Genomic DNA, 10,618 nt, shown 5'->3' with positions numbered 1-10,618 from the left:
CGCCGAGCGCGACCCGAACAATCCCGAGGAGTTTGAACATTTGCCGAGAATCAACGAAAGGATCCCCGTCGTCAATCGGGAAATCATGAAAGAGCCGAACGTGAGGCGAAGAATCCCGATCGCGAACGAAGAGGTGTACAACGCGCCCAAGGTCCATGATCGCGTCCCGAGTGCCAAATTGGGGGAGCCAAACCAGCTCAAGTTGAACGACCTTGAAGACGTCGACAATGTGGCCAACGTCATCGATAAACTGGACGCACACATGAAGGCCAACGGAGAGTTCCAGATGAGGCACATCCCAAAACCGGTGCACGAGACGGACCACCGAATCTTCCAGGGCAGTATCGACTCGAACTACCGGCCAGATCTTTCGGACACCATCCACCCTTGTTTGATCGAAGACCGCGCGGGCAATGTCGGTGCTGCGGGAGCCAAACGTGAGAAGGCGATGGAGGGTGACCGAATTCAGAACCATGGAAACTTGATACATGAGGACCACCACCATCATCATTCGCATCGTGGTGCCGACATGGGTAAGTGAAAACCACAAACGGTGGAAAGTATCAAATTGATAAACTCTTTGAGAAAATGGGCAGAAAACCCTATAGTTAAGAATTAGTCGGTCAAAAGGGTAAAGCAACCACATCATTCTCCCCCACCGTTTTTCTCCTATAAAGGGTTTCTTCTGAAAATTTGTATAGCGTAAATGCCACCCTGAAAGACTGATTCTTCTCATAGAGGTTTGCGCCTTTTTTTTCTAAGAATTTCTCAATTTGACAAGTTTAACTTTTGAGATTTCTCATAGAGGTATTCGAGAATCTTCTTTGAGCTCTTTCTCTATCGAAGGTTTTACACCATCATGGCAGTGTGATCTCGCTGCTCTGAAAAGTTGACTGGTGTTGTAGTCAAACCAGTCTCTCTAGAATTCTAGAAGTACAGAAAAGAATTGTCCGATTCGTTGACGGAGCCAAATTTTTTCATCTAGGTGAGATCCCAGGCCAAAGTCGAATAAACCGGAAACAGATCCATCAAAACGGACTTAGGCGCCTCCAACAAAACTACCCGCGCCGAACAGGCAACCTCAAACGGAAACTGCTGAGACGACAGCAATTCGGGCGAAACTTTGGACGTGGAGCTCCAAAGGGCCTTGAGCGGCTGAAAACCCTCCATGAAAGCCGCAGAAAGGCGTTCCACCAACCCCAACACCAGCCCCACCTAGGGGACACCCACGGACCCCGGGAGAACACCAACAATTTGGACATAGTCAACCAGATCCGAGCTTTGGAGGAGGAGGTTTCCCCGAAGCACAATAGCCTCAAGCATATCATCCAAGTTGCTCCACAGCAGATAAACCTTGCTGACCTTGAAAACGTTGACAATGTGAATGATGTCATAAGCGCGTTGGATGCAGAGCTGAAAGCGCCTGTCCAACCTGAGAAAGACTTGGGGCTGAAAGCGCCTGCCCAATCTGATAAAAACTTGAACGGAGGGTTTGGCCTCCATGGAAGACAGAGGAGGGGGCAATTCCGTCAAAAGTTGGCGCAGTCTCCCGGAAAGGAGAAGGTGATGAGCAGTCAGGAATTGAGACATCCAGGAGTGGCGAATCAGTTTGAAAATGGCCGACATAGAAAGATCCCCTGGTGATTCCAACGAAGAAGGCTGTGAATTTTCGAGTAGTTTACTAAAGGTGGATATTTTTCTTGTTTTTATTAGGTTGGTACTTTTTGTTACCGAGTTATGCCAAAAGTATTTGGAAGATGAAAGTCTTGTATTTCCCCCCCTCTCTCATTTATAGTTATCGTAAAAGATAAAGTTATATTGATAGAAGTTGATGAAAAAATGAAAAAATCCAAGTCCATTTTTTACCTATTATTTTAATTTTAGTTCCGTAATGTAATGCTCAGAAAGTTGTGTGATACCTATTCACCCCAAAATTTTTCTGTTTGATCATAAAAAATAAATAAAATAAAAAAATATGTTCTGTTTGTCTGTTTTCAGTTGATAAGGCCGTTAAAGCTTCGTGAACAATTCGCTTTCCCCTTATCTAACCATGTTGTGGCACCCCTTAACAAACATCCTCGGAATCCCAACCGAAGCGATTCGGTTTCCCAGCTTCGGGTGGGTTTGTAACTCGACGAAGGTGGACCACCTCGCTGAGGGCACACAATGACCCAGAGGCAGGATAGCTGATTCGGGTTACTTCGTGAATCGTAGTCAACGAAGCTGGACCACCTTGCTGGCGGCACGCAATAACCGTGTTCAAAACGACAAGATAGCTGATTCTGTTATTTCGTGTCAACCCGAATTCAACCGAAGTCTCTTCGTTGATCTTCGTACACGAACCCTTTCGCTTCCACTGTCTTACTCCGAATTACTCCACGGCGCGGCGCCGATCTGAGCGACATGAAAAAGTTCTAAACTTCGCGCCTCCACGAGTTTTTCTGTCAAGGAAGGCGACCAAAAGGGTTCAACTTTTGTTTAAAGATGATTGCTCCTTATTTTACATTTTGAAGCACTCTTGTATCCAAGAATTGAGATCCTAAAAATTAATAAATTTTGCGATATTTTGCAGATTTTACTGAGCTTGATTTCTTTATTCTTTTCTTTTATTTGTACATAAAGTAATCTCGATGGCCGAGTGGGTATCATATCACACTAGCTTTGTACGTCACGCCGGAGGTCCTGGGTTCGGTTCCCTGCGATGTGGAAGTTTTTCGGCTCTTTACCCGGAGTTCAGAGTGCACTCATCCTTGTGAGAACAATTGAGTAGCAACCAATGGCGGCATTACCACGAAAAAGATTACTGAAGTACCTATGTATGGCAATTGATTGCAAAGGAGGCACTTAGTAATGTTGTGACATCCACAAAAGTTGTGAAAGCTCTGCTTTACCACAAAGAATTTGAGATTTACATATTTGAATTACCTACCTATGTTCGTTTCTATGTTCGCCTTATTGCATACCTACTGTAATTCTAGGGTGTCATACTCATAACATAACCATAACCCAGAAATGGACCAATAGCCAATAGTGTCAACAAAAGTCGATGGTATTTGGTCGATGTCTGAGTCTCCTCCACACTAAACTTCCCAACCACCCTTTGACCTTCGATTGAAATCGCCTGCCTACTTCCTATTTAGGCAATTTCGATCGAATTCGACGGTAGATGAGCTCGCAAAACCCCGGAAACGAATAAAAAGTCACCGAGTTGATAAATCTCACTTTTATTTGTTTAATAAATTTAAATGTAGGTAACTCTCAATAGTCTTATTTTTTCTGTAAAACTCACATAAGGTAATCGCAGAACTCTAAGTGGCATTGTTCTTACGTGAGTTCTTCCATCCAACCACTAATCATTTGCCTCTGTACACAAAAAGCCCACTCAGAGGCTTAGGTGTACGGGCAAACAGCCCTAAAGGATGGGTTGAGCCTCCATACACAAAAAGCCCACTTAGAGGCTTAGGTGTAAGGCCAAACAGCCCTAAAGGATGGGTTGAGCCTCCATACACAAAAAGCCCACTTAGAGGCTTAGGTGTAAGGCCAAACAGCCCTAAAGGATGGGTTGAGCCTCCATACACAAAAAGCCCACTTAGAGGCTTAGGTGTAAGGCCAAACAGCCCTAAAGGATGGGTTGAGCCTCCATACACAAAAAGCCCACTTAGAGGCTTAGGTGTAAGGCCAAACAGCCCTAAAGGATGGGTTGAGCCTCCATACACAAAAAGCCCACTTAGAGGCTTAGGTGTAAGGCCAAACAGCCCTAAAGGATGGGTTGAGCCTCCATACACAAAAAGCCCACTTAGAGGCTTAGGTGTAAGGCCAAACAGCCCTAAAGGATGGGTTGAGCCTCCATACACAAAAAGCCCACTTAGAGGCTTAGGTGTAAGGCCAAACAGCCCTAAAGGATGGGTTGAGCCTCCATACACAAAAAGCCCACTTAGAGGCTTAGGTGTAAGGCCAAACAGCCCTAAAGGATGGGTTGAGCCTCCATACACAAAAAGCCCACTTAGAGGCTTAGGTGTAAGGCCAAACAGCCCTAAAGGATGGGTTGAGCCTCCATACACAAAAAGCCCACTTAGAGGCTTAGGTGTAAGGCCAAACAGCCCTAAAGGATGGGTTGAGCCTCCATACACAAAAAGCCCACTTAGAGGCTTAGGTGTAAGGCCAAACAGCCCTAAAGGATGGGTTGAGCCTCCATACACAAAAAGCCCACTTAGAGGCTTAGGTGTAAGGCCAAACAGCCCTAAAGGATGGGTTGAGCCTCCATACACAAAAAGCCCACTTAGAGGCTTAGGTGTAAGGCCAAACAGCCCTAAAGGATGGGTTGAGCCTCCATACACAAAAAGCCCACTTAGAGGCTTAGGTGTAAGGCCAAACAGCCCTAAAGGATGGGTTGAGCCTCCATACACAAAAAGCCCACTTAGAGGCTTAGGTGTAAGGCCAAACAGCCCTAAAGGATGGGTTGAGCCTCCATACACAAAAAGCCCACTTAGAGGCTTAGGTGTAAGGCCAAACAGCCCTAAAGGATGGGTTGAGCCTCCATACACAAAAAGCCCACTTAGAGGCTTAGGTGTAAGGCCAAACAGCCCTAAAGGATGGGTTGAGCCTCCATACACAAAAAGCCCACTTAGAGGCTTAGGTGTAAGGCCAAACAGCCCTAAAGGATGGGTTGAGCCTCCATACACAAAAAGCCCACTTAGAGGCTTAGGTGTAAGGCCAAACAGCCCTAAAGGATGGGTTGAGCCTCCATACACAAAAAGCCCACTTAGAGGCTTAGGTGTAAGGCCAAACAGCCCTAAAGGATGGGTTGAGCCTCCATACACAAAAAGCCCACTTAGAGGCTTAGGTGTAAGGCCAAACAGCCCTAAAGGATGGGTTGAGCCTCCATACACAAAAAGCCCACTTAGAGGCTTAGGTGTAAGGCCAAACAGCCCTAAAGGATGGGTTGAGCCTCCATACACAAAAAGCCCACTTAGAGGCTTAGGTGTAAGGCCAAACAGCCCTAAAGGATGGGTTGAGCCTCCATACACAAAAAGCCCACTTAGAGGCTTAGGTGTAAGGCCAAACAGCCCTAAAGGATGGGTTGAGCCTCCATACACAAAAAGCCCACTTAGAGGCTTAGGTGTAAGGCCAAACAGCCCTAAAGGATGGGTTGAGCCTCCATACACAAAAAGCCCACTTAGAGGCTTAGGTGTAAGGCCAAACAGCCCTAAAGGATGGGTTGAGCCTCCATACACAAAAAGCCCACTTAGAGGCTTAGGTGTAAGGCCAAACAGCCCTAAAGGATGGGTTGAGCCTCCATACACAAAAAGCCCACTTAGAGGCTTAGGTGTAAGGCCAAACAGCCCTAAAGGATGGGTTGAGCCTCCATACACAAAAAGCCCACTTAGAGGCTTAGGTGTAAGGCCAAACAGCCCTAAAGGATGGGTTGAGCCTCCATACACAAAAAGCCCACTTAGAGGCTTAGGTGTAAGGCCAAACAGCCCTAAAGGATGGGTTGAGCCTCCATACACAAAAAGCCCACTTAGAGGCTTAGGTGTAAGGCCAAACAGCCCTAAAGGATGGGTTGAGCCTCCATACACAAAAAGCCCACTTAGAGGCTTAGGTGTAAGGCCAAACAGCCCTAAAGGATGGGTTGAGCCTCCATACACAAAAAGCCCACTTAGAGGCTTAGGTGTAAGGCCAAACAGCCCTAAAGGATGGGTTGAGCCTCCATACACAAAAAGCCCACTTAGAGGCTTAGGTGTAAGGCCAAACAGCCCTAAAGGATGGGTTGAGCCTCCATACACAAAAAGCCCACTTAGAGGCTTAGGTGTAAGGCCAAACAGCCCTAAAGGATGGGTTGAGCCTCCATACACAAAAAGCCCACTTAGAGGCTTAGGTGTAAGGCCAAACAGCCCTAAAGGATGGGTTGAGCCTCCATACACAAAAAGCCCACTTAGAGGCTTAGGTGTAAGGCCAAACAGCCCTAAAGGATGGGTTGAGCCTCCATACACAAAAAGCCCACTTAGAGGCTTAGGTGTAAGGCCATTATTGTGGTCAAATTCTCAAATTATATTGAGGATAAAATTCCATACCTCGGCTGGGATTGAACCCACGCCTTCCTGTTTACCAGGCGAGCGCCTTGACCACTACACCACCGAGGTAATGATTGATACAAATGAATTAGGTAGGTATAGAAGTGTTTTCTAGTAGGGGGGGGGGTAGGTCCTGGGGGCCCCGCGCCTTTGAAACTGCCCCGGGCCCCGCGGGGAGCTAATCCGGCCCTGCGCCTTGTAAGCACTAGGGCGTGCGTTCGATTCCCGCTCGGGGCGAACTCTATCCTAAATAGATAAGGTTCGTTCTCGGAACGTCTGGCTTTCTCCCATCCTATTCTCCTCTCTTCGGAAAGATCAGGTGTACCTGTCAGGTCTACCTGATAGTGAGTGGCCGGCCTTACCGTTATCAAAAGCAGCCATCAGTCCTCGGTCCTCCAGTAGCCAACACATAATCAGCAGGCCATGTAACTGTAACATGCCTGATCCTTATCAATGTCCGAACAATGTTTTTGTTTTTATTTCGGTTTTATTACCTACTATTTTCTTTTAGGTATTATTGCTATTATTTTATTATCATCATTATTATTCTTTTTATTATTTTCTTATTCTTAACTTATGTAATCATTATTATTACCTAGGTATTAAAGTCCTATTTTCTTTTAATGTTATTATGATTGTTTTTGTTATTAGAGCAATTATTACATTTTTTGTCACACGCGACGCGACTCACATGTGCTTGGACACGAGGAGAAGACAAAGAAGAAGAAGAAAGAAGGAGGAGGGGAGGAAGAAGAAGAAAACCGAGAAGAAAAGGAATAAAAGACGAAGAAGAAGAGGAGGAGAAGAAGAGGAAGAGAAGGAGGAGAAAGAAGACCAAGGAGGAAGATCAAGAAGGAGAAGAAGAAGAAGAGAAGGAAGAAGAAGAAGAAGAAGAAGAAGAAAACGAGCGCAATAAACTCAGACAGAGAAATTACTGGAATTCTGAATATGAAATTGAAAACTTATTATTAAAAAAATACAATCAATATTCATGATTAAGAAATTATTATTAATTAATTACTAATTAGAAATAGGCTATGGTGGAAAAAAATAATAATCAAAATTAGAAAATAAGAAAAAAAATCACGTTGTTCTAGGCTGACAGCAAAAAATGAGTTGCGCAATTCGACCTGTCTTTAAAAGGGCTGAAATTTAGCCTGATCTGGTTAGACCATAACTGAAACCCAACCGAACCTTGTGCATACGTATAGCTAATTTTGACGCTTAATTTTTTCTGTTGAGTATTTTTTCAATTTTTAAAACTTTTTGGTGTTGAGGAGATTTTTATTTATTTTAAATTTTTACTTGTTATATTTTATTTGTTTGGATAGGAATTATTTTGTGCTGAAAAAAAATTGAAAAGTAAGTTTTGACATTTTTTTCTCTTAAATAAGACACCACATTTAACGTCAATGTAGGTGCATACGAGTAATAGCCAAGGTTTTGAGTGATTTCAATTTATTTTCTGTATCTCTTTTTTCGGCGACAAGCTACCGACTCCGCTGGCGCTGGCGCTGACCTCTTCTTTTGATCCACCACTTTTACCTGCTAATTAGCTAGGGTGATTAGGGGCCTACAAAACACCAAAAGTTCTTGGGCTTTTAGAGTTTAGGGGTTCGCTGAACTATTCAATGTTTCATGTCCTCCAGGAAAACTGTTTGCCATTATTGGTTATGTCGTGCTTACGCTGTGCTTATGCCCATATACATAAGCTATAATATCGATACATTGTAGAATGTCTAATATAAACCCTAAACCTAACCGATAATCGCGCGACTGTTTGCTTCGAATGAACGGAATCTCTCATCATCTGATTTCAGGTACTACAACTAAACAGAAAATGATCAAACTCGCCGTCACCCTGCTCAGCGTTGCAACCACGCTCAACGCCAACCCTCTTCCAGCCGCACCACAACCACAAAATAATTTCCATCCAAACCTCGCCATCGGCCCAAATATCAAAATGGACCACAAAATGGATACGCAGGCCAATCAGCAAGAGACCGATTATAATTGGCCGGCATGGCCGTACGAAGATAAACAAAAAGGTCATGGACCAGAAATGGCAAATCCGGACGGTGTAGGACCACAAATTTCCCAAGATGATGATGGTGAAGACCAGAACAAAATGATGAACGAAATCAGCAACATCATCCAGCAAAACAACCAGAACATCCGAAACATCAAACACCCTGGGAACAACCTTCCCGAAACGCCTGTCCTCAATGACGTCAGAGAGCCGAATGAGAGACCCGTCGCCGAGCGCGACCCGAACAATCCCGAGGAGTTTGAACATTTGCCGAGAATCAACGAAAGGATCCCCGTCGTCAATCGAGAAATCATGAAAGAGCCGAACGTGAGGCGAAGAATCCCGATCGCGAACGAAGAGGTGTACAACGCCCCCAAGGTCTATGATCGCGTCCCGAGTGCCAAATTGGAGGAGCCAAACCAGCTCAAGTTGAACGACCTTGAAGACGTCGACAACGTGGCCAACGTCATCGATAAACTGGACGCACACATGAAGGCCAACGGAGAGTTCCAGATGAGGCACATCCCAAAACCTGTGCACGAGACGGACCACCGAATCTTCCAGGGCAGTATCGACTCGAACTACCGGCCAGATCTTTCGGACACCGTCCACCCTTGTTTGATCGAAGACCGCGCCGGCAATGTCGGTGCTGCGGGAGCCAAACGTGAGAAGGCGATGGAGGGTCACCGAATTCAGAACCATGGAAACTTGATACATGAGGACCACCATCATCATCATTCGCATCGTGGTGCCGACATGGGTAAGTGAAAACCACAAACGGTGGAAAGTATCAAATTGATAAACTCTTTGAGAAAATGGGCAGAAAACCCTATAGTTAAGAATTAGTCGGTCAAAAGGGTAAAGCAACCACATCATTCTCCCCCACCGTTTTTCTCCTATAAAGGGTTTCTTCTGAAAATTTGTATAGCGTAAATGCCACCCTGAAAGACTGATTCTTCTCATAGAGGTTTGCGCCTTTTTTTTCTAAGAATTTCTCAATTTGACAAGTTTAACTTTTGAGATTTCTCATAGAGGTATTCGAGAATCTTCTTTGAGCTCTTTCTCTATCGAAGGTTTTACACCATCATGGCAGTGTGATCTCGCTGCTCTGAAAAGTTGACTGGTGTTGTAGTCAAACCAGTCTCTCTAGAATTCTAGAAGTACAGAAAAGAATTGTCCGATTCGTTGACGGAGCCAAATTTTTTCATCTAGGTGAGATCCCAGGCCAAAGTCGAATAAACCGGAAACAGATCCATCAAAACGGACTTAGGCGCCTCCAACAAAACTACCCGCGCCGAACAGGCAACCTCAAACGGAAACTGCTGAGACGACAGCAATTCGGGCGAAACTTTGGACGTGGAGCTCCAAAGGGCCTTGAGCGGCTGAAAACCCTCCATGAAAGCCGCAGAAAGGCGTTCCACCAACCCCAACACCAGCCCCACCTAGGGGACACCCACGGACCCCGGGAGAACACCAACAATTTGGACATAGTCAACCAGATCCGAGCTTTGGAGGAGGAGGTTTCCCCGAAGCACAATAGCCTCAAGCATATCATCCAAGTTGCTCCACAGCAGATAAACCTTGCTGACCTTGAAAACGTTGACAATGTGAATGATGTCATAAGCGCGTTGGATGCAGAGCTGAAAGCGCCTGTCCAACCTGAGAAAGACTTGGGGCTGAAAGCGCCTGCCCAATCTGATAAAAACTTGAACGGAGGGTTTGGCCTCCATGGAAGACAGAGGAGGGGGCAATTCCGTCAAAAGTTGGCGCAGTCTCCCGGAAAGGAGAAGGTGATGAGCAGTCAGGAATTGAGACATCCAGGAGTGGCGAATCAGTTTGAAAATGGCCGACATAGAAAGATCCCCTGGTGATTCCAACGAAGAAGGCTGTGAATTTTCGAGTAGTTTACTAAAGGTGGATATTTTTCTTGTTTTTATTAGGTTGGTACTTTTTGTTACCGAGTTATGCCGAAAGTATTTGGAAGATGGAAGTCTTGTATTTCCCCCCCTCTCTCATTTATAGTTATCGTAAAAGATAAAGTTATATTGATAGAAGTTGATGAAAAAATGAAAAAATCCAAGTCCATTTTTTACCTATTATTTTAATTTTAGTTCCGTAATGTAATGCTCAGAAAGTTGTGTGATACCTATTCACCCCAAAATTTTTCTGTTTGATCATAAAAAATAAATAAAATAAAAAAATATGTTCTGTTTGTCTGTTTTCAGTTGATAAGGCCGTTAAAGCTTCGTGAACAATTCGCTTTCCCCTTATCTAACCATGTTGTGGCACCCCTTAACAAACATCCTCGGAATCCCAACCGAAGTGATTCGGTTTCCCAGCTTCGGGTGGGTTTGTAACTCGACGAAGGTGGACCACCTCGCTGAGGGCACACAATGACCCAGAGGCAGGATAGCTGATTCGGGTTACTTCGTGTTATTTCGTGAATCGTAGTCAACGAAGCTGGACCACCTTGCTGGCGGCACGCAATAACCGTGTTCAAAACGACACGATAGCT

General features: G+C 45.0%; 2 protein-coding genes across 4 annotated transcripts; both read left to right on the top strand.

Moving 5' to 3' along the window:
- The first annotated feature begins 6 nt into the window (after positions 1-6).
- Positions 7-2,588, top strand: LOC103523797. The gene is made up of 3 exons (XM_017449317.1): positions 7-533; positions 986-1,687; positions 1,999-2,588. Exons 1-2 carry the CDS (start codon positions 86-88, stop codon positions 1,642-1,644), a joined length of 1,107 nt encoding a protein of 368 aa, XP_017304806.1. The 5' UTR covers positions 7-85; the 3' UTR covers positions 1,645-1,687; positions 1,999-2,588.
- Positions 2,589-7,165: 4,577 nt separating this feature from the next.
- LOC103523798 lies at positions 7,166-10,617 on the top strand. Of its 3 annotated transcripts, none has more exons than XM_026833118.1 (4): positions 7,166-7,439; positions 7,898-8,863; positions 9,316-10,017; positions 10,329-10,617. In XM_026833118.1, exons 2-3 carry the CDS (start codon positions 7,915-7,917, stop codon positions 9,972-9,974), a joined length of 1,608 nt encoding a protein of 535 aa, XP_026688919.1. In that variant the 5' UTR covers positions 7,166-7,439; positions 7,898-7,914; the 3' UTR covers positions 9,975-10,017; positions 10,329-10,617. The 3 variants fall into 3 exon arrangements, with proteins under 3 accessions (XP_026688919.1, XP_008487038.1, XP_008487039.1); XM_008488816.3 differs by having other exon boundaries at positions 7,168-7,436; positions 7,895-8,863; XM_008488817.3 differs by lacking the exon at positions 9,316-10,017 and having other exon boundaries at positions 7,202-7,436; positions 7,895-8,863.
- Position 10,618: the final 1 nt, after the last annotated feature.

Source organism: Diaphorina citri, unplaced genomic scaffold (genome assembly GCF_000475195.1).
Source record: "Diaphorina citri unplaced genomic scaffold, Diaci psyllid genome assembly version 1.1 scaffold41683, whole genome shotgun sequence".
In the NCBI taxonomy this organism is placed as follows: domain Eukaryota; kingdom Metazoa; phylum Arthropoda; class Insecta; order Hemiptera; family Psyllidae; genus Diaphorina; species Diaphorina citri.
This window is presented reverse-complemented; position numbering and strand designations above follow the sequence as displayed.

What these genes read in the sequence shown, in the direction of transcription:
- LOC103523797 (XM_017449317.1), top strand. Translation starts at nt 86, where the DNA reads ATGAAAGAGCCGAACGTGAGGCGAAGAATCCCGATCGCGAACGAAGAG. An exon ending in GCATCGTGGTGCCGACATGG is followed by an intron (nt 534 to 985) that starts GTAAGTGAAAAC and finishes TTTTTCATCTAG; the next exon opens with GTGAGATCCCAGGCCAAAGT.
- LOC103523798 (XM_026833118.1), top strand. Translation starts at nt 7,915, where the DNA reads ATGATCAAACTCGCCGTCACCCTGCTCAGCGTTGCAACCACGCTCAAC. An exon ending in GCATCGTGGTGCCGACATGG is followed by an intron (nt 8,864 to 9,315) that starts GTAAGTGAAAAC and finishes TTTTTCATCTAG; the next exon opens with GTGAGATCCCAGGCCAAAGT.